Below are 23,866 nucleotides of genomic sequence, written 5' to 3'. Positions count from 1 at the left end.
GGTTCCTAATCGTCCTCGACATGTACATTATCGCATAAACTCCACAGAAGCATCTCCGGGCGACATCGTCCTTCAGGTCTCCGTCGTAAAGAACATAAGGGTCTGAGCTTGAAGCAAAATCTTCCTCTCTTACTCCCCTGTGGCTTCTTCTCGACGTTGTTGATACTCCATTAGCAGCCATGGTTGATGAACGTTGAGCTCCTCACCACTGGCCTCGAGCAAGAAGGGCAATCAATTTAAGAATTAGGGTAGGATGGCAAAACGACGTAGTTTAGTCGTGCAGGGACTTCATTGTCCAATTTTCGAATGGAGCTTTCGACTCAGCAGTCCAGTTGTCAACCAGGCGTCCCACGTCATCCTCACGGGAGCCAGATCAGACTTCTCCGGCGGCTCCGGCGGAGGCAATTCCACGGAGGGACTCATCCGTCCAATATTTGCTAAGGTCGGGGATTTAAAAGTATTTTCAAATGCTCAGGGACGAAAATGTCTACGGGGCAAAAGGTCAGAGACCTATTTGTCCTTTTCTCTAAACTTAATCATCATGTTATGCTTGTTTCGGGACATGATCAGGTGGCGGATATCTATACCAAATCTCTGTCTTTTATGGCATTTGATAGATTCAAACACAAACTCAATGTCACTCCAAGAGTTTCCTTGAGTTTGAGGGGGGTTGAGAAGACAAGGCAAGCGCTAGGCGCCTGCGAACCAATGCCTAGCGCCCAACAGAATCTAGCGCCCAATGCTCAACCGGCGGCCAGGGACCAACTCATATCTTCTTCCATGTATTAGGACAACATAACCAAAACTTTTTTGTAACACTTATTCTTCTCAATTTTCTTTTTGTATAAAACTCCAAATCCTACCAGTGATCATTGGTAAATCAATTTTATTTACATATTAAAATCGAATGCTATTGGTTCTTCAATATGCAAATTGTTTATATTAAATTTAATAGTGAAATAACATTGAATCGCTTAAAACTTTGTTAGAATTAAAATATGACGTTTGAAATTTTTAGGACTGAAATAAGATATTTGAAACGTTACGGACCAAATTAGGATTCGATATAAATATTGGGAATAAAATAATACTTTATCCTATATATATATTTTATAAATGTATAAAAACTAATTTAGTGACTGATTTTCAATTTATATATAACATTTTTTTAAAAGAAAAAGTATGTAATGTAAAAGCTAGTCAAACAAACTAAAACAAACATATGATAAATGTGACATATATCATATGCAAAAAAATGTACACCAATTCAAAAAAGTGATTAGAAACCGCAGAGGGTATATCCGATTTCTTAGCAAGCACTGCTCCTTACAGGCAAAAGTAAGTAGCTGCGGATCATGAATTGTGGCATTGTGTTAATCAACCAACATTTTCTGCAATTTCCATCTACTTCCTAATACAGCATTTAATTCTTCAAATATGGGCAATAACTGTGCCCGTACACTACTCATTAATAACGATTGCAACAACACAACAGCTTCTAACTTGAAACTTGGAAGTGTGAGATTATCAACTTTATTTTCATCAGTACCTGAAGGTAATGCAGTTGGAATTCAGAATTTTTACCAACACAACTAATAATGGCACCATATGAAATCATGTGACTTGCCAAATTTACTTTAATGAAGACAACTCAACCTATTAGGTACACTGTATAACTCTTGTCCTCTTACTTCATAGTCAGAATTTTTTGTTATATGTATAGAAAAAAAAATTATATTTGAATGGAAGAGAAGCAAATGTACAAAAATGGATGAGACATGCTCACCTAAAGGGATAAACCAATTAAGTTCTGCCATAGAATCTTAATTTCTTTAGAGGGCCAAATCTTCTAAATTTACAACAATATCAAACCCTTATCCCACTAGATAGAGTTGGCTTATCGATCGTCTATAGTGATTCTGTCTACATATTTTGATTACCTCATGAATCGTCTTCTTGGGTCTATCATCTACCTTTCTTCCAAACTTAGTGAGAAGAAATAGGTACAAGTCCATAGAGCACACCCATAATAATTAGCATGAAAAAGGTGAGAGTCCAAAACCACAGATTATGCACATATTGTGGGAGAAAGCATTTAGAGGCCTGCTCTTAAGCGCCTTTGGAGCATGGGATTAGTGTTAATCCAATTAAAAGCTGCACTCCAAAGTCCAAACGCTTTGACTTTAGAGGAAGATTTATATTTCCACATAAGTTTATTCAACTTTTCTATGTTAGAAGTCAAGAAATATAAATAAGAATTACATGTGAAAATACCAGACGAATCAAGAGTACAAGTCCTAGTGTAAAAGATTCTAATTCATAGTTAGATTCCAGGGCCAACTCAAGCAACACATCACATACAAGCAATTTCAAGTAAACAGGAAAATTCAACTTGTGATTAAAGAATATCTACAAAATTCCATAGTTCCTTTTAGTGATAGTAGCTCTATAACTACAAGAAACATAGTCCATTATGAATCCGAAAAATTAAGATTTTGCCAGTTTTCTGAAAATAGCAAATAGAGTTGTTCAAAAAGAAAAAAAAAAAAAGAATGACAATAAGCAACCACAACAAGTCTTACACAGCCAATGGACTGTGTCTTGTGATAACAAGTTTCCAGCAATTCTTCGGCCTTAAAAACCAGATGTCAACCTTACTCACTTGCAGTCTACACCAGCTTCAGCAGCGCGGTGAGGCTTGTTTTTGCGCCTGCTCCCGTTATGCCGAAATCCAGCAGGCTTTACAGAATCATCTGGGTTCGGCTTTACTTGGTTGCCATTCTCCTCCTTCGTCAGATCCTTCTTTTCTTTAGTCTGTACAGACCTCTTTCTTTTCCTTTTGTTTACTGTGATAACCTGAGTTTTCAAATCCTTGGTTGAACCATTTTCGTTACCAATCACAATCTCCTCATCTTTCTCTATATTTTCAGTTGCTTCTACTTCTTCAACATCATCCATCAGCGGCTTTATTGGTCTACCTCTTCTTCTGAAAGCTGGAAGTTTCTCCTCTTCGCCATTTCTAGGATCCTCCGGCTCAACAATAACAGTGTCCTTCTTCCCTTTCCCTCTGCCTCTACCCATAGTTAAAGGACAATGTTGACAAAGTGTACTAAGTATCTCTAATAAGAAATCTGTGGACAGAAAACAAAAAACAACATACTTAAAAACCCAAATTAAGACCATTTAACTGAATGACAATGGAAGATGTCGAACTGAAACAAACCATGAACTTTACAGGAGAATAGCTAAACCTGAATATCTATATTGAGCAATGCTACAGCCTACATGCAAACCACTTCTTTGGCAGATTCTCTCAAATGTAATTTTCACTTGCACTAATAATTTGTTTATTGTATTAAAATCAATGGTGACAAAGATCTAGTATTCAGTTATAATTTCTAAAACACTTTTTTTACTGATGGAATATCAAGAATTCAGTTATAACTCTGATGTGAGCTAAAAGAATTGTTCATATGCTAAGCCTTTTCAATGAACATCATCAAAAGAACTAGCAGAAACCTCAAGGCTTAAACACAATCTAGATACATCATTCTCAAGTACTGGAACTGCATCCTACTATGTAAGTAATTCTAAAACAACCAATCAAAGGATAAAATCATCTGCATCTTCTACTAAATAAATTACAAATACATCTTTCTCAGAAAATATCAAAATCCAATTTCAAGCCATTCACCTTAGCAAAAGATTAAACCACAATTTTACAGATCACATAATCCCAAACGGAACAAATGAATCCAACTCCATCTTTTAGGCAATAGATGAGTAAAAGCTAAAACAAAATAACCATATTTCAGTTCCAATAAACCACAAAAACACACAAACAAACACCCACACACACAAATACAAGCAACAAGAAATGTATGTAGAACGAAAGGAACAAGTATCTATACCAATTTCCAAGTTCATGGTGCGGAACCAAATAGATGATGAAAGTAATCAGAATCAGAACACAGCCAAAATAAAAACACTGTTTGAAACATAGAAATAGAAATGAGGCTAACCTTGTATCTTGTAACACTTCTCTGCATATCAAAAACAACCCATTTTACACCAACAAAAAGGTTCTGATTATGCAGATATAGAAACCGAGCATACCCAGATGAAAGGTATGGCTTTTCTGTGAATGGCTATGAAGTGAGGCATAACAGAAAGGTAAAAAGTGGTAGAAAATTTTGATCTAAGATAGAGAAAGCAAAGACCCAGATCAGGAAGATGAAGGAAGAAGAGATTTTGAGCTCAAAGATTGAGACTTTGATGAGTGAAAGGGGATAACTAGGTTAGAGTGCAGGAAGAACTCAACAAGGCATAGACACAAACCAGAACTGAATTAACGCTGAAGTAACAAGGAAAATATAGAAAAATATAACCCACATAAAGGTCGCATTTTATTATTATTTTATTTTGTGGGGCCATAGATGTATAATATTAAATAATTAAATCATAAATTAAATATGAACTTATGCTAATGATATTTGTATTGATTCTTTTTTATTTTTTAATATAAACAATATGTTATTATTATTATAGATACGAGTAAAGTATCGTTTTTGTCCCTAACGTTTGGGGTTTCTATTTGTATCCCTAACGTTTAAATCGTTCTATTTGTATCTCTAACATTTGTAAAAGTGATTCAATGTTATCCTACCGACAATTACACATCATGAGCGCTTTAGTTTGAGTTTTAAAAATCTCTTCTTTAAGTTAGAATACAAATGTCTGGGATAGAATCGATGATATACTCCGAAAAATAGTTCATCAAATGTTGAAACTAATTCCTACAACATTTACATAATTCACTTTTTTAAGGACATAATTGAATCTAAACACAAATAGTAAATATAATATTAAAATCGAACACATCCAAATGAAACTTAATTGAGAATGAATATATTTAAGTGAGAATAATTGAAAAATATAATCTGATTTGTCAGTATAATTGATAGTAGGATAACATTGAATCACTTTTATAAACGTTAAGAATACAAATAGGACGATTTAAATGTTAGGGACACAAATAAAACTTATCCCAAACGTTGGAGACAAAAATGATACTTTACTCTATAGATATTTTGATCTATGTGATATAATTCGATATAAGTAATTTGAAGGAGATAAAGATCTCATAATAAAAAACATTTATTTATCGTTAGAACTCAAATTTAACATCTCTAATTAAAAAGATAAAATACCTACTACTTTTTAATCTCAACTAAACTTGTGCTAAAGAGATAGTGATTAAAAAGAAAAAAAGAAAAAACTGGTAGCACATGGGGCAAATCACATAAAAAAAATCAATTAGAGTACAAAATTATAAACATCTCCTAAAATAAAAAATGTTATATGGACGCACTAATTTTATGTAAATCGAAGCAGTTTATTTTGATTTATCTTTACCGTATGTAAGTTGAAACAATTTAATTAAATTTATTAAGGTTTAGGATCATTCGAATTAACTTAATTCGATTTATGTTAAAAGACGTTAATATATGTTAATATATGTAATTCGAATCTATATGATTTTATTTACACAAGGAGCAGATCATGGTAAATCGAATTGATTTAATTCAATTTACTTAAGGAGCGTGTGCTATATAAATAGGATCAGAGTGTTTAATTGAAATAAATTCACCATGACTAATGAAGAGAGTTTTTTAGTTCTTATATACTACAAAGGCACGATTGAGAAAAAACACAATCGGATATAAAATTTACTAATAAAGATCTGTTGAATGTCTTTATTAAAACTTCTAGGAGCCTTGTTGATTTTTAAAATACCGTTCTACAGAAATTGAGATTACAGAGAATGAAACGGATAGAGAAGTTATATTACAAAATTTCGATTTCTATAGTTTGCGATGGGGTGAAGTACAACTTGTTTGTGATAGATAATGACAAAGACAAGTTTTATTTTACTGTCGTCGCCAGTTTCTCAATGTGAGAATCCCTGAACTATTGGCAAAGTTTGTGGATGTAGTTTTTAGCTCAAAAGGATCAAACCGAAATCATCAATAAGTACCAATGGCAGCAGCCTCCAGTTCAACCCTACTGTTGCGTCTTCATCTCTGCCTGTAATTGCATCTGTCGGAGATTTGGTGGCATCTCCATCTTTCGCAGCTGATCTATACCGCGATGAGATCGCAAAACTAGATGCTAACATGAATACTCCTGTTATGATTCTGATTTTTAGGGCGGTTGGAGAATTAGATGTGGTGGAAGGTGTCCTACAAAATGATGATGATGTAGAGCCCGCCACGATTGATAATGCAACAATGATGATATAAGGAGGAGTATTTCTGTTAGAGCTGGTGGAGCATTAAGTTCGAAAACTCAACAATAACGTGTTTTGATTTAAAAAATTCATACAATTTTGTCCTCCAATTAGTTTTATTATGTGATTTGCCCCGAAAAATTCTACTTATTGAAGTGAAACTAATTTATCTATTGAAGAGTTACTTTGTTTTTTTCTTTTTCATTAAAGGTATATTTAAATTTTGAAAAATAATTTTTTTACGGTATTTTTTAGTCTGACAGTTCAAGGATTAATTCATAGCAGATCGAAACTTTATTTAAAAGTTTATTGTTGGCTAATGAATTACTACATGTATAAAGCGAAAAATTCAAATCTTTTGACACTTGTTTAAACGGACTAGTGAACTAACCATTTGACCAACCCAATTTAGTTTAAATATTTTAATTTAATAGATGAAGAATAGCCATGTCTCAAAGCTTGATCCATTACATATGTCAATTTATTTCAGTGATTATGAGTCTTATATTTTAGCTGTATGTCTTGGTGAGTAAGATTACAATCGAAAATGTGATTCGTAACATTATTATGAACAATCAACAATGACTTATATATTGACGGAATTTTTAGTTTGTTGGCTGCACCTCACTTTTCATTTTCATATAAATATATTTCGAATCACATTCAATCTCAATATCTATGCATGCAAATATTATTTACTAAAATTCTATTAATTTTTTTTAGAAAAAAAGATTTTATTATTGAAAATTAATTTCAGTACGATGCTATTCAATCATATTTGAACATGTTATAATTTGTTAACCAAATAAATATTAGTAGTTCCCGACCGTTCCTATGAACCAATGATAATAAGAACATGTGTAACTTGGCATCATTCTATAGTAAATAAAATCTTAATACAATTTTAACAAATAAATTATTAATAATATAATGTAATATATAGTTGTCCGATTGTAATGATGGGGTTTAACGAGTCACAAGTTGAGAGTCCAAAGTTTAATCATCTGAGTAAGGAACAATTCAATGGATTTCATATGTGCGCCGTTTGCTCAACAAATATTGATTAATTTGAAAATTTTTTTGTGTAAAAGGACAATTGAGGGTGGCCACGTAAGCTTAATCTTGTGAATCAAAAGTTAAGAAATGAAGCGTGATTGGTTCACTAAAAGCAAAATTAGGTTGCTTTAGAGATTGCATTTGACTCAGGCTTGGGACTTTTGTGCCAAGCAACAAAATGCTGAAATTCTAATCAATTCTGTTGGAGGAATAATGAGCCACTAATGTCTCATTTTCTTCAACATTATTGTATAAATAAACGAGTAAGTTGCTAAACACATTTACAATTTTTTTTTTATGATTTTTTTTTTGAATTAAAGGGAGCTCAACACAACAGAATGGAACAGTGAAAAGGAGATACAAAGATAAAGAGTAAACTAGATACCAAACAACCCCTAGTCACTTTTAAGGCCATCAACAACCAAAGAACTCCCCACCAATCTATTCCTCAGCAAACTCAAACGACTTGTTTATAATTTTTTTTTATGGTCTTGGATTAAATATTTTTTTAATCAAATGTAGATAGTCATTAATATGAATAAAATAACAAGATTATTTGGACCACTAGTAATAACAAAAATGGAACATTTGAAAATAAACTCCAAAATTGAATCATACTAAAATTCAGGCCCAGAGGTTGACCCATTCAAACATAACAACGGATAATGGTGAAGGTGGTGGTATGCATAGATTTTGGATCAATGTGGTCCAATATGATGAGTTCACATCTCAATTTAATGATGAATCATATAAAATCAAAATTAAAGTGGCCCTCCAACTCTTCTAGGAGTTCCCATAAATCATTGGAACTTATTACAAGAAATTGTTAGCAACTACCAACAATAGGTCATATGACTACTTTTCTTAAATTTTGAAACTATTTCACCCAATTTTTGGGGTAAACAATCAGCAACCACACGAACAATACCTGCAAAAAAAAAAATCAAGTAAAAAACAAGATAAACAATAAATCTCTTTCACTTTGTTAGCTTGGGTAGCTATGAGAATTCTGTACTTTTACTCTTTTCTCCTTCAATGTGTTTCATATTGTATTTTTCTGTTTAGTTTTGTCTGTCTTGAGTCTCATGAAAAAAGGCAAACAGTGAGGTTTGTATGAAAAAGCCATAAAGCGGAAAAAAGCAGAGTATACAAAATTAAAAAGAAAAAGCCATAGATGTCCTAGAGGTCCTTTGTACATCTGTGTTGTGTTTCATGATTCTGTGGGAATTCCCTTTCAAGTTGGGTTAGCACTTAGCAGTTAAAAGCTTGGTAGGTGACCAAGTCAAGTTCAGGATTGGGGATAGATTCTGGCCTTGTCCCGGATAGAAATGGTAGTTCCTAGGGAGAATTGGTGTCTGTAATCTGTTTGATTATAGTGAAATTCCATCATTGTTGTGATGGAGACTGGATGTAGGCTGCACTGCACTTAGCAGTTGAACCAGGATACTTCTGGGTGTGATTCTCTCTTTCTATTCTACTCAAATTCTGATTCTGTTCGCAGGAGACAAAATTGAAAATTATCTCCTCATTGGTTACGAGACAAAAAGAAAAAGTCTCTTGACTAGTGACGAGACAAAAAGCAGAAATATCTCCTTAAGCATTTTAAAAGGGCAGCACGAGTTATTCAGTGAAAAGTGGCTAAGATTCAACCCCCCTTTCTCTTAGCCATTGATAACCATCAATTGGTATTGAGACCAAGCTTTACCGCTTGGAGAAAAGATCCTGATGGCAGAAAACAGTGGCTCAAACCTGGTGGCCTACACTCTGACAGAAAGGCAGTCAAGCAACAGACCTCCTCTCTTCAATGGAAAGAACTACACGTATTGGAAGGAAAGAATGAAGATTTTTGTCAAATCAGTAGATTACAAACTCTGAAAAATAATCCTAGAAGGTCCTCAATTTTTAACCACCATAGGGGCTAATGATGTGGTCTCTCTCAAGGGTGAAGCCAGCTGGACCGAAGAAGACAAAAAGAAGGTGGAGCTCAACGCCAAAGCTATCAACTTGCTCAACTGTGCAATCAGTTTCGAAGAATACCGACGGGTATCAAGATGCACAACAACAAAGAAAATCTGGGATAAATTACAAGTCACTCATGAAGGCACAACCCTAGTGAAGAAGACCAGAATAAACATGCTAAACAGAGAGTATGAAATGTTCACAATGAAGAAAGGAGAATCAATTGATGATCTGTTCAAAAGGTTCAACATCATCATCAATGGCTTGGATGCTATGGGGATCACGTATCCTGAATCTGTGCTTGTGAGGAAAATTTTGAGAAGTCTCATAAAAGAGTGAGAAACTAAGGCTATAGTGATATCTGAGAGTAGTGGTCTTGATTCCATGACTTATGATGATCTGAGAGGAAATTTACTTGCATTTGAAAATACATATTTGAAAAAAGATACTAAAAGAAAAGGAATGGCTCTCAAATCTGTTATTGACCCCCTGGATGATGAATCCAGTGATTATTCTTCTGAAAATGAATTTGTTTTGTTTGCAAAAAAATTCAGGAAAATGGTGAAACTCAAGGAAAGGAACAAAGGAAGCGGTTCAAGAAAACCAAGGAAAGATTCCAGCAAAGTGATATGCTACAACTGCAAGGATACTGGGCACTTCAAATCTGATTGTCCTAAGCTAAAGAAGGAAGAGAAGCCGAAAAAGGGAAAGAGGAAGGGACTCATGGCTTCTTGGGAAGACTTGGAGAACGATTCTGATGAAGATGAAGAATCAGAAACCAAGTTTCAAACCTGCCTTATGGCTGATCATGTTGAGCAGGTTTGCCTAGCATCCAAGCGAAAGGACAATATGTGGTATATGGATAGTGGATGTTCTAGGCACATGACCGGAAATGCAACCTTCTTCATTAAGCTTGATGAATATGATGGAGGGTTTGTCACTTTTGGTGATAATGGAAAAGGAAAAATAGTGGCCATTGGAAAAGTTGGTAAAAGTTTCTCTTCTTTTATAAATGATGTTCTTTTTGTTGATGTTTTGAAACATAATTTACTAAGCATTAGCCAATTATGTGATCTTGGGTATGAAGTCATTTTTAGAAAATTGGATTGCTTAGTTATTTGTGAAAAATCTGGTGAAACTTTGTTTGAAGCCAAAAGATGTAACAATGTGTATGGATTGACTCTTGAGGATTTAAAAGATAAAAAAGTAACATGCTTTACCTCACTTGAATCTGAAAAATGACTATGGCATAAGAAATTAGGTCATGCAAGCATGTACCAAATTTCTAAACTTGTTAAAAAGAACTTGGTGAGAGGAATTCCCAACATTAAATTTGATAAGGATATTACTTGTGATGCTTGTCAACTAGGCAAACAAGTAAAATCCTCTTTTAAACCTAAAGATGAAATTTCCACCAAGAGGCCACTAGAGATGTTGCATATTGATCTTTTTGGTCCAACAAGAATTCAAAGTTTAGGAGGTAAATATTATGGATTCGTGGTGGTGGATGACTACTCTAGATTCGGTTGGGTACTTTTCTTAACTCATAAGAATGATGCTTTCCATGCTTTTTCAACTCTTTGCAAAAGAATTCAAAATGAAAAAGATTTGAAAATTGCCCACTTGAGAAGTGATCACGGAAAAGAATTTGAAAACCAAGATTTTGAAAAATTCTGTGATGATTTTGGAATTGCTCATAATTTTTCATGTCTTAGAATACCTCAACAAAATGGGGTGGTTGAAAGAAGGAATAGAAGCCTTCAAGAAATGACTAGGGCTATGTTATGTGAAAATGAGGTTCCAAAATTTCTATGGGCTGAAGCTGTAAATACAGCTTGTTATATTTTGAATAGGACTATCATTTGAAAATGGTTAAAGAAAACTCCTTATGAGCTATGGAAAGGAACCCCTCCTAATCTTAAGTACTTCCACATTTTTTGATGCAAATATTTTGGGCTTAATAATAAAGAAAATCTTAGAAAGTTTGATCCAAAATCCTATGAGGGAATGTTTGTGGGATACTCCACCACTAGCAAAGCTTATAGAATTTACCTCAAAGAACATAGAACCATAGAGGAATCCATACAAATTTCTTTTTGTGATACTAATTCAATTCCTAGTGTTGTGGTAGAAGATGATGCAGGTTGTGAGGATATTGTGAACCAGAAAGTTAGTGAAGAAAATCCCAAGACTGTCCCAAGTGAAGATTCTGTCCGTCCAGAAATGTCTCATCAGGATGGAGGAGACATTTCCATTTTGTCTCCTGAGCCAGTAAGAGAATCCGGAACAGATCAGAATGTTGAAGCTCATCAAGGCAAATCCTTACCTCCAAGGCCAAGAGAATGAAAATTTATGAAGGGTTACCCCCATGATTTTATCATTGGTGATCATTCCCAAGGCGTGACCACTAGATCCTCAAGCAAGAAGCAAGTTGATCAAAGCAATGTTGCTTTCTTGTCCCAATTAGAGCATCTCAATGTGAAGCAAGCCCTAGAAGACCCCTCTTAGGTTAAAGCCATGGAAGAGGAGCTTGTTCAATTTGAAAAGAATGAGGTTTGGACACTTGTACCTAATTCGAATGGTAAAAAGGTAATGGGTACTAAGTAGATTTTTAAAAATAAATTGGGTGAGGATGGTAGTGTTGTTCGTAACAAGGCTAGATTAGTAGCCCAAGGTTACGATCAAGATGAGGGTATAGATTTTGATGAGTCTTTTGCCCCATAGCAAGAATGGAAGCAATTAGGTTGCTTCTTGCCTATGCTGCTCACAAGGGGTTTAAAATGTTCCAAATGGATGTCAAATGTGATTTTCTTAATGGATTTATAGATAGAGAAGCATTTGTGGCACAACCCCCTAGTTTTGAAAATAAAGAATTTCCAAATCATCTTTTCAAACTTTCAAAAGCTCTTTATGGGCTTAGGCAAGCTCCTAGAACTTGGTATGAAAGGTTTAGCACCTTCTTGTTGGAAAATTACTTTCAAATGGGTACCACCGATACTACTTTATTTATCAAAGTGTTTAATGATGATATTCTTCTTGTTCAAGTTTATGTGGATGATATATTGTTTGGATTGGTCAATAATTCCTTGTGTAAAGAGTTTGAAAAACTCATGACTAGTGAGTTTGAAATGAGTTTAATGGGAGAACTAACATTCTTTCTTGGTCTCCAAATTAAAAAAACTTCTAGTGGCATTTTTATTCACCAAGAAAAATATGCTAAAGAATTAATCAATAAATTTGGCCTAGAAAATTCCAAAGTTATGGGAACACCAATGCATCCAAATACTAAACTTGAAAAAGATGAAAATGGCAAAGATGTGGATGAAACACGGTATAGAGGAATGATAGGCTCACTCATGTATCTTACATCCTCTAGACCGGATATTGTTCAAAGTGTGGGTGTATGTTCAAGATTTCAATATCATCCAAAAGAATCCCATCTTTCAGCTGTCAAAAGAATCATTAGATACATTAAGGGAACATGTGATTATGGCTTATGGTATCCTAAATCTGATGACTTTTGTGCAGTAGAGTTTTGTGATGCAGATTATACGGGAGATCGGGTGGATAGAAAGAGCACATCCGGAATGTGTTGCTTCCTTGGAAGCTCACTAAACATGTGGTCAAGTAAGAAACAAGCCAATGTAGCTCTATCCACAGCCGAAGCTGAACATATATTTGCCTCTGCGTGTTGTTCACAATTAATTTGGTTGAAAACTCAGTTGGAGGATTATAAATTGAAAATCAATAGCATACCCTCATTTTGTGACAATATGAATGTAATAAACATTTCAAAAAATCCTGTTCTGCACTCTAGAACTAAGCACATTGAAGTTATATATCATTTTATTAGAGACATTGTGCAAAAGAAAACTATTGATATTCAATTTGTAAAATCCGAAGAACAGTTTGCTGACATTTTTACTAAACCCTTGTGTGAAGATAGATTCTGCTCTTTGAGAAACAGTTTGGAAATGTTAGAATTGAATTTTGTTGATAAATTGTGATTTTTCTGATCCTGTTTGGTTTTATCTCGTAGGTAGGGAGGAGACAAATTTGGGGACGTGCTGATCAAGCCATGATACAGGGGGAGACTGAATTTGATGTTGATAATCCTGGGCCCAACCAATCCATCTTGACCTTCTCCATGACTCTGGCCCGTTTTGAGTTCCTCATTTTTTTAATAATACTTTTTGGGAAGTTGTCACATCATATCTTGGAGGAAAGAGTTCTAGTCAAATTATAATTTTTTTGGGCCCAACCACCCCATTTTGTTGAGGTGTTCTAGGACATGAAAAATTATGAGCAATTCCAAAATTATCACAGAATTTTTCAAAATCTTGGTTTTCAAATTTTTTTCCGTGATCACTTTTCAAGTGGGCAATTTTCAAATCTTTTTCATTTTGAATTCTTTTGCAAAGAGTTGAAAAAGCATGGAAAGCATTATTCTTATGAGCTAAGAAAAGTACCCAACCGAATCTAGAGTAGTCATCCACCACCACCAATCCATAATATTTACCTCCTAAACTTTGAGTTCTTGTTGGACCAAAAAGATCAATATGCAACATCTCTAATGGCCTCTTGGTGGAAATTCCATCTTTAGGTTTAAAAGAGAATTTTACTTGTTTGCCTAGTTGACAAGCATTACAAGTAATATGCTTATCAAATTTAATGTTGGGAATTCCTCTCACCAAGTTCTTTTTAACAAGTTTAGAAATTTGGTACATGCTTGCATGACCTAATTTCTTATGCCATAGCCATTTTTCAGATTCAAGTGAGGTAAAGCATGTTACTTTTTTATCTTTTAAATCCTCAAGAGTCAATCCATACACATTGTTACATCTTTTGGCTTCAAACAAAGTTTCACCAGATTTTTCACAAATAACTAAGCAATCCAATTTTCTAAAAATGACTTCATACCCAATATCACATAATTGGCTAATGCTTAGTAAATTATGTTTCAAAACATCAACAAGAAGAACATCATTTATAAAAGAAGAGAAACTTTTACCAACTTTTTCGATGGCCACTATTTTTCCTTTTCCATTATCACCGAAAGTGACAAACCCTCCATCATATTCATCAAGCTTAATGAAGAAGGTTGCCTTTCCGGTCATATTCCTAAAACATCCACTATCCATATACCACATATTGTCATTTCGCTTGGATGCTAGGCAAACCTACAAAATAAGCTCAAGTGACCTTAGGTATCCAAATCTTTTTGGATCCTTTCACGTTAAACCATCTTCTTTGTCCCAATCCATTATAATCAAAAACAATTTTACAAACTTTATTTCCAATCATTTTTTCACCAAAGAAACATTGAATGGGAAAATGGCCATTTCGGTTGCATAATCTACAAACTCTGTGAGTAGCTGTTTTTATAAAGTTTATTGGGTTTTGAAACCTTTCATCATTTAAAGATGATGCCATGTTTGTAAAAGAAGATTTTTCAATAGGTTTCGCTATTTTATGAAATCCCAACCCAGCTTTGTCATAAAGAGATTTTTGACTAGCCAATAGTTGATTTAAATTTTCTAAACTTTGAGCAAATGTGGCTAAATCCTCTTTAAGCCTTTTTACCTCTTTGAGCAGCTTCTCATTTTCTTCAAAATAGTTAAGATATGCAACCACAGAATGTTGTTTTTCACACCATTTTATTTCTGCTTTCAATCGCTTGTTTTCCTCAACAAGATCAACAGCGATTTCTGCATCTCTGAATTTTTCTTTTGGAAGACCATTTTCAACTTTAAGAATTTCAATTTGAGACTCAAGATTTTGGTTTTCAAGCAAGAAGCATCTAATTTTTTCAGACAGGTGATCGGTCATGAGATGAAGATCTTTAGTATCAGGGTTATGAAATACTACTTGCTCAACATGATCAGCCATAAGGCAGGTTTGAGACTTGATTTTTGATTCTTCATCTTCATCAGAATCGTTCTCCAAGTCTTCCCAAGAAGCCATGAGTTCCTTCCTCTTTCTCTTTTTCGGCTTCTCCTCCTTCTTTAGTTTAGGGCAATCAGATTTGAAGTGTCCAGCCTCCTTGCAGTTGTAGCATATCACTTTGCTAGAATCTTTCCTTGGTTTCCTTGAACCGCTTTCTTTGTTCCTTTCGTTGAGCTTCACCATTTTCTTAAATTCTTTTTGCAAACAAAACAAATTTATTTTCAGAAGAATAATCACTGGATTCATCATATAGAGGGTCAGTAACAGATTTGAGAACTATTTCTTTTCTTTTAGTATCATTTTTCAAATATGTATTTTCAAATGCAAGTAAATTTCCTCTCAGATCATCATAAGTCATGGAATTAAGACCACTACTCTCAGATATCACTATAGCCTTAGTTTCTCACTCTTTTGTGAGACTTCTCAAAATTCTCCTCACAAGCATAGATTCAGGATACGTGATCTCCATAGCATCCAAGCCATTGATGATGATGTTGAACCTTTCGAACAGATCATCAATTGATTTCCCTTCCTTTATTGTGAATATTTCATACTCTCTGTTTAGCATGTCTATTCTGGTCTTCTTCACTAGGGTTGTACCTTCATGAGTGACTTGTAATTTGTCCCAGATTTTCTTTGCTGTTGTGCATCTTGATACCCGTCGGTATTCCTCGAAGCTGATTGCACCGTTGAGCAAGTTGATAGCTTTGGCGTTGAGTTCCACCTTCTTTCTGTCTGCTTCGGTCCAGCTGGCTTCACCCTTGAGAGAGACCACACCATCAGCCCCTGTGGTGGTTGAAAATTGAGGACCTTCTAGGATTATTTTCCAAAGTCTGTAATCTACTGATTGGACAAAAATCTTCATTCTTTCCTTCCAATACGTGTAGTTTTCTCCATTGAAGATAGTAGGTCTGTTGCTTGACTGCCCTTTTATCAGAGTGTAGGCCACCAAGTTTGAGCCACTGTTTTCTGCCATCAGGATCTTTTCTCCAAGCTGCAAAGCTTGATCTCTTTGAGACCAAGCTTTGATACCATTTGATGGTTATCAGTGACTAAGAGAATGGGAGGTTGAATCTTAGCCCCTTTTCACTGAATAACTCTTGCTGCCCTTTTAAAATGCTTAAGGAAATATTTCTTCTTTTTGTCTCGTCACTAGTCAAGAGACTTTTTCTTTTTCTCTTAACCAACGAGGAGATAATTTTCAATTTTGTCTCATACGAACAGAATCAGAATTTGAGTAAAATAGAAAGAGAGAATCACATCCAGAAGTATCTTGGTTCAAACTGCTAAGTGCAATGCAACCTACATCCAATCTCCATCACAACAATGATGGAATTTCACTATAATCAAACAGATTACAGACACCAATTTTCCCTAAGAACTACCCTTCCTATCCAGGACAAGTCCAGAATCTATCATCAATCCTGAACTTGACTTGGTTACCTACCAAACTTTCAACTGCTAAGTGCTAATCCAATTTGTAAGGGAATTCCCATAGAATCATGAAACACAACACAGATGTACAAAGGACCTCTAGGACATCTATGATTTTTTCTTTTTAATTTTGTATACTCTGTCTTTTTTCGCTCTATGGCTTTTTCATACAAACCTTACTGTTTGTCTTTTTCCATGAGACTCAAGACAGACAAAACTAAACAGAAAAATACAATATGAAACACATTGAAGGAGAATAACTTCTGTTAGTTTGGGTAGCTATGAGAACCCTGTGCTTTCACTCTTTTTCTCCTTGCTTCAAGCATTGGTTGTTCACCCTTATTATAGAAGGGGAAGCCTCCAAGGTTGAAACGGTCTAGTCGAGCCAACTTCTTCTTCTTCAATAACAAACCCGGTTCGGACAGAGAGAGTAGAGAGAGAACCAAATGCAAAAATCAACATGCAATTACCTCTCTCTCCTCCCTTCTCACCAAGTTTCATCAATCCGGGTCTTCCATCTTGACTTGCTCTCCAAGAAGGATTCCTAACCCTTGATGAGTCCTTGATGCTTGACAGCTCCTCCTGCTCTATCTTCTGCTTCTCCCCCACGTAGCTACAGTGACTACCTCCTGTGATAGATGAACAAAAGTAGAGACGAGCCATACCCCAGAAATCTTCTTCTCTGACCAAGTTGGATCCCTTCCATTTTTGGGTATAGAGAGCTTGAGACTTCTTCACCACATCTTACCATTAGTGGCAAAGATCTCAGTCACACCTTACTGTAAATCTTCTTTCTGCTAAGGCCATCATCACAATAGCCTCTTGCTTGCACATAGCTTCACTGCTACAGTGCCTCATTTCTGATAGCTTGCTTCCTCTTCTTCTTCTTGACATGACCGAAACTAGTGAGAGAAGAGAGAGAAGAAGGAAAAGCATTCAATGGAATTAAGGAAGAAATTAAAATGAGTTAAGTTTACACTCCCCCTGCCTAGTAACGTGTAGAAATTAAATGCCATCAAATCACTTGCATTTTTATCTTTCATGTTATCAAGGCAATTAAAGCTAGTTCATAAAATTTGAATTCCATCAAAAGTGAGTAAGGATAACCGAAACTAATCAAGCACTACCCCTTTTCCTTCTTTCTTTTCAATTCGGACCAAGCTAGTTGGTTTTTCACCAAAGGTTTAATTGGACTTGCTTAAAGATTTTTCTGGCCCAACTATAATAACAATGCAGCCATAATGATTAAAACATTTTTTGTACCAAGGCTGAATTTTAACTTCACATTGGACTTGTCATTTTTTGGCCCAAAACAAAATCTGCACAACACAAAATTATTAATCAACTAATGTGCATCAAAATTTAAATTAATAATTTTGTAATTAATTATTTTAATAATGTTTGATCATCATCATATTAATTTAGAGTTTTCCAAACTCATTTAGAGTTTTCCAAACTCACCAATAGTCATGCCAACATTATCAATTACCTTCAACCCAATACACGTGCTTGTCTTGCTTCAATTCTTCAGACAGTACAGTCTCTCACCCTCACCCTGTCTGCTTCATTCTCAAGAAACATATTCAGTTAGAAACTTTAACCGTCGAAGACTGGCCTGCAGTGTAGCTGGGTTCAGAAGGAAAGCTTATATACAAGCCACATGGTGAGGATGGCTTCAACAACAAAACCAATCTAGCCAACCTTCTTCCATCTACAAGTTGTGTCGGAAATATCTGCAATCGGTAATCATCTATGGTGGTGCCTATCAACACACCAAATATTCAATTAGCTATTCATGAGTATACTGATCAACTGATCAAGTCAACTTAGAGTCAAGTATTTGGAATCAGATGACAACTTACAGGTCAAGCATCCTTAACAGTTTTGTAAACGCACTACACAATTATCTGAACGAGAAACATATTTCCAGATTAAACCATGATCATGCTTTGCCAGAAGGGATCATATCATGTTATTATTCTCAGGATAAATTTCGGACTTCAAATCCTGCCAAACTTGAAGGCCAGATGGATGCCGATTTACATACAACCGTAAGAATAATTCCTCTGAGCATGCAACTATGGTGCTCAAAGCAAGCCTGGGGTGAACAACTCTATGGTCTCTGAGCCAATTATACATTGATAACCTAAGCTTAACTCTACAAAGTGTATAGGAAAGAAAAGATGGGAAATCGACTAAACTTGATATAGGATATCCTTCATTCACAAGATACTCAATTTTCGTGTTGATCATATCTGTGGTCTGATTAAGAATCTGAGGTGAAGCCTTAATCATTTCGCGAACATCCTTAGCGTCCAAGCCAGCATTAACAATAAAATCATATCTCTCCTGAAGCTCATCTCCCTTACCTCTAAACAGCTTAAAAGCCTGTTTTATTCCCTCCGAGTTCTCTTCGTATCCAAGGCTCAACAAGAACTTTGTTTTCAAGAACTCTGTTTTCAGAGCCCTCATTTCCTTATCCTCAGGGTAAGGCTGAATTTTCCTCCCCACAGCCCAATTCTGCATCCCTTCCGGATTATCCTGCACTAACTTACAGACCCTTTTCTTGCCAACATTCAAGCTACTGAGCAAACTACTAGATTTCTTAATAGTGAATGAACCCATCAGCAAGGAATGAGACTGGAAAATATTCCCAATCTCCGCAGCATGCATATCGATATCAGACAGGAATGTAAAACATTTGCGCAAATTCGACAGAAACATCGACACCCCAATTTGCGGAAACTTGACAAAAATTATAGCTATTTGGTCCAAGGACAACCCTAATTTCACCAAGAACACAATGAGGGACAATGCCCAAACTCCAGAATCCTCAAAACAAACAAAAGGGTGCTGGCCAATCATCTCACCCAACAACTTTTTGTCACTGTAAACCTTCTCAAGCAAGCACAAGAGCTCATGCATAACCCCAAAATTACAACTACTCTCAGCCAACAACTGCTCCTCAATCCAAGTACTACCCTTTTCTTCACCAACAAGACGATTCAATTTCTCCAAAACCTTCACAAGATAAAGGTCAACATCCCCAACCAAAATCCTAGGGCTCAAAGAAATCACCTTTACCAAAGTTGAAGAAGCCACACCAAGCTCTTCATAACTCTGAAACTTGGACACCAGTACCCCACTTTCATATCGAAAAACTTGAGGTGCATCCTTGAAGATCTTTCCCATTTTGTTCCTGGGAACACCATAGTTACACAGAGTATGATAATTCTCCATCAACACAGTGTCATCGTTGATGAACATCATGTCCCTTGGAAGAAGGTGCAAGTATTCAAAAGGCTTCAAACCTGTACTCTCGAAGAATGGTTCGAACTCGTTAATTGGGTGGTAACGGAGGTAACGCGAGATTGATTTCTTGACGTCGCTGGCAGCAGTGTCGATCTTCTTCTTCTGAAGAACCTTGCTCAGAATATCGTTGAGGAAAAAGGGCGAGTTTTTGCACATGTTGTCTGCATCAAGGAACTGCAAGCTCCTTGTGGAATGAAGGTACTCGAGCAATGCGACTTGTGCTTCCTTTCTGACCTTCGAGGGGAACTTGAAATCACAGTTTTTTAGTGCGGATTGGGGAGCAGATTTGGCGCTGTGGAATCTAGGGCTTAGCGAGGGTTTAAGGCAAGTGTGGGAAATTTTGGAGATGAAGTATGTTAACTGGAGTTTCCGGAAATGGGACATAGTGGGTATCGATGGTTTTTGAAACGGAGGCGTTTTGAGTGTTAAAGGTTGTAGCTTGACGAGAATCGTTATGAGTTACGAGACAGAAAAAAGAAAAAAATGTATGATAAGGGGGTACGACGTCATTTTGGCACAAAATGGCAATGGGAAATAAATGGATAAAGAGAAAGAGAGGGTCAACGGGGAAGTAAGCAGGAAGACCCGTCGCCGGCGAAGATGGTGTGGATCAGTGACTAAGTAGAGTGAAGGGAGAGATGATGGATGATGGATGATGGACGATGAACCTAAGCCCAATACCAAATTTTGTGTTTTCTGCGGCGAAGCTCCCCAAGGTCTTACTACATTCTGGTCATAGATGGAAACTTTAACACCTAATTAAAGTACCTGTTAGTTCAAAAAAGTAATAAATGTAAATTCAAACCAACAAACAAGTGTGTTTGATATTTAACCAATCTGTTTTGAAAATCTACTCTGTTACATGCATCATTGATGTAAACTTTTTATCTATAAAAAGAAGTGATTCATTCACTAGAAGGGCAAAATCTTTTTGAGCAAAAGAACCCAATTTATCTCTCCTTTCTTATTACCCATTTTTATGCATCACAATTTTTTTATTTACCCAAGCATCACCATTATTACACACAATTAGTTCATTATCATTCAGACAGTCGCAACATATATTGAGTGTACATAAAAGATTGTTTCTGATTTTGAACATGAGGTTGCTGTCTTCTGAAGTTTGTGTGTCACCGAAAGTTCTACATGAATGAATAATGGAGTTGCCGTTCCTCTCCCTCTCCCTCTCTCTCCCCCTCTGTCTGAAGCCCCCATTCATTCTCATTATCAAATTCTCCCTCCCCAACTTATTAGTAAATATGTGTGACTTAAAGTCTTCAACTAAAAACAAGACAGCAAATACCCCTTGATATATATGTAGGGCCAAGCAAGCATGATTAAAATTGAACAAGCTCACTGCAAACAAAGTATATAATATATATAATATATCGTTACTGAATCTGTTGAAGTGAGAACCATTAGATTGAAAACATAAATTTAAAAACACATGCAAACAAAGTATTTTAATATTGCACCTCAAGAAAGAAAACATAAATTTATAACAATCCAACATGCGTGGCATACATAACAATTTCATCCATCAACAATAACATAGTCATTCATAACATTGTTGAACTTTTAAATTGGAACAAAATTTTCTGCTTTTAGCTTCTATAGACAGTGAAATTAAATTAAACAAGGGGCAAAAAAATATATAAATTAATAATTGCCCGAAGGAACAAATTTCAGCTCAACACTGTCCCAAGAACTATTGTCAAAGCTTACAGGGACAAAAAAAAATGCATGTAAAAGCAGAAAATGGTACCACGAAGGGGGGGCTGGAGAAGAGGACGGCGCGGCAATGCTCGAGACGGAGAGACTCGACGGTGGAAATGCTGCTTCCTCAGCCGCGACCGAGCTATGGCCGCCTGGATCTGGGTTTGCATCTCTCGCAGGGAGGGAGTTCAGTGGCTGGTGTGATGTGAGACTGAGAGATAAAAATTTTAGTAATATGTATGTCATATTTACGTTATTAAATTTTTAAATTAAGATTTAATATTTAAAATAAAATATTAGTATATTTTGAATTTTAAATGTTGTTACATTATTTATTTTTATTTTTACATTTTGACAAATATAAATAAAATATTTTTTATTTTTAATTTTTTAAACTTTAAATCTGATCTTAAAATTGCCATTTTTTAAAAAAATTAATTAAATAGATCTAAATTGAGTAAATTCAAACTAACAAATTTTAAATTTTAACATTTAATTTTAGAGTTGTATCTATTAGTTTAAATTACATAATATTTAATTCTAAATTATAATTTAGTATATCTTAAATAATACATGAAAAAATTATTAGTAATTCTGTATTTTGTCTTAACTTTTTTTATTTCGATGCTTTATTTTATTAGATATTATCAGTATTTTTTTTGTTCACCATTATTAATTTTGTTTTTAAGTGGTTTTTTAATTCCTTAAGTTCAACCTGATTTTTATAAGTTTTATGATTTTTATTGTAAACTTAAATTTTAAAATTTGCCTAAGGCTTAGGCAAACTTTATACAGTTTTTTAAACAGTTCGTCTAAGACCTCAACGAATTATGTGACATTTGCTAAAGTTTCTCTAGAGTTTGGGCAAAATTTTTCCAAATTTAAAAAAAAAAAAAATTTCTCAAAAATAGAAATAATTTAATTTGTTATAGCAATTAATATTTTTTTATTTTATTATTAAAAAAAATTCCATATCTAATCGAAAGTATTATTTTAAAATACCATGCAAAGTTATAGACAATTTATAAATAATAATTTCATCAAATAGTTTGTGGTTTTATTTTAAAAAGTTAGTAACCTTGAAATTAGGGGTGTGCATGGGCCGGGTGAAACCGGGTTTGGTGTGACCCAGACCCGACCCGAAATATATACCGGGCCTATTTTTAAGACCCGAACCCGACCCTAGACCCGATGAAATCTATACACTTTCGGGCCACGATTATACCGGGTAAAAACCGGGTGAAAACCGGGCCGTTAACATTATATTACCTTGATACCTTCTTGTAAGTTAGCATGTAAAAATATCCAAATTTCTAAGACTCCAATCATTATTTGACATGGTAAAATTCACTTAGAAATATATACTAAGAACCAACTCTTCTCTAAAATTAAAGCATAACCATAATCAATACTAATATTGCCTAATAATACCAAATATTTAAATCAATACAAATAACACAATATTATGCATTAGTCTAAAGTCTTATGCATTTTAAACATAAAATATTAACTTATAGTCTTATATATAATGACTAATAACACAAAATATTAAGGTTTACAACACTTAAATTTCACATAATAATAGCCATCATCCATCACTAATAACCAAGGTAGAAAAAATCGAGATTTTACGTGAAATCGAAAAAGTAAATAAAAAACGTAAAACGTAAAATCTTAATAAGATTTAAATCGTAAAATCGTCAGACTTAGTACAAATTTCGTAAAATCGATAAACTCATTTAAAATCGTAATATCGGAAGATTTTAAGAGTTAAATCGAGATTCTAGCTACTATGCTAATAACACAAAATATTAATTATATATGATGACCGGGCCACCGGGCCGATTTCGGGTGACCCGAGCTATGGCCCAGACCCGACTCGAAATTATGACCGGGTCTATTTTTGAGACCCATACCCGGCCCTAAACCCGATGAAATCACACCAAATTAACCCCTAAAGTGTTCGGAACCGGGCCGGGTCTTCGGGTCGGGCCGGGCCATGCACACCCCTACTTGAAATGCAGCAGGGAAAAATAAAAGTGAAGAAAAAAAAAAAAAGTAGTATCCAAGCATTTGATACTATAATTTGCTTTGACTGTTGGACAGTTTCTAATTGTACAAATACCACCTGCATTTCTCTCTGTATCTAATTTA

The 23,866-nt window shown here is 35.0% G+C and overlaps 2 protein-coding genes across 13 annotated transcripts; both read right to left on the bottom strand.

Annotated features, from left to right (window-relative positions):
* Positions 1–2,367: 2,367 nt before the first annotated feature.
* LOC107645426 (uncharacterized) lies at positions 2,368–4,364 on the bottom strand. Its single transcript, XM_016349441.3, has 2 exons — positions 4,023–4,364; positions 2,368–3,131 (listed from the first exon to the last, which is right to left on the bottom strand). The coding sequence occupies exon 2, from the start codon at positions 3,079–3,081 to the stop codon at positions 2,659–2,661; it is 423 nt and encodes a 140-aa protein (XP_016204927.1). The 5' UTR covers positions 3,082–3,131; positions 4,023–4,364; the 3' UTR covers positions 2,368–2,658.
* A 3,672-nt stretch (positions 4,365–8,036) lies between these two features.
* On the bottom strand, positions 8,037–21,932 carry LOC107645425 (transcription termination factor MTEF18, mitochondrial-like). Of its 12 annotated transcripts, XR_015885954.1 has the most exons (5): positions 21,762–21,920; positions 18,547–20,764; positions 18,174–18,446; positions 17,948–18,003; positions 16,523–17,586 (listed from the first exon to the last, which is right to left on the bottom strand). XR_015885954.1 is itself a non-coding variant. In XM_088491242.1 (2 exons), exon 2 carries the CDS (start codon positions 20,378–20,380, stop codon positions 18,647–18,649), a length of 1,734 nt encoding a protein of 577 aa, XP_088347368.1. In that variant the 5' UTR covers positions 20,381–20,764; positions 21,762–21,920; the 3' UTR covers positions 16,523–18,646. The 12 variants fall into 12 exon arrangements, 1 of the variants encoding a protein (XP_088347368.1); XR_015885957.1 differs by lacking the exons at positions 16,523–17,586; positions 17,948–18,003 and adding an exon at positions 8,037–8,343 and having other exon boundaries at positions 18,146–18,446; positions 18,547–20,751; positions 21,762–21,932; XR_015885955.1 differs by lacking the exons at positions 16,523–17,586; positions 17,948–18,003 and adding an exon at positions 8,037–8,343 and having other exon boundaries at positions 18,146–18,446.
* Positions 21,933–23,866: the final 1,934 nt, after the last annotated feature.

This window comes from Arachis ipaensis, chromosome B6 (assembly GCF_059453495.1).
Source record: "Arachis ipaensis isolate K30076 ecotype BB chromosome B6, ASM5945349v1, whole genome shotgun sequence".
In the NCBI taxonomy this organism is placed as follows: Eukaryota; Viridiplantae; Streptophyta; class Magnoliopsida; order Fabales; family Fabaceae; genus Arachis; species Arachis ipaensis.
This window is presented reverse-complemented; position numbering and strand designations above follow the sequence as displayed.

Coding starts and splice junctions, on each gene's coding strand:
- LOC107645426 (XM_016349441.3), bottom strand. CDS start 3,081: ATGGGTAGAGGCAGAGGGAAAGGGAAGAAGGACACTGTTATTGTTGAG.
- LOC107645425 (XM_088491242.1), bottom strand. CDS start 20,380: ATGTCCCATTTCCGGAAACTCCAGTTAACATACTTCATCTCCAAAATT.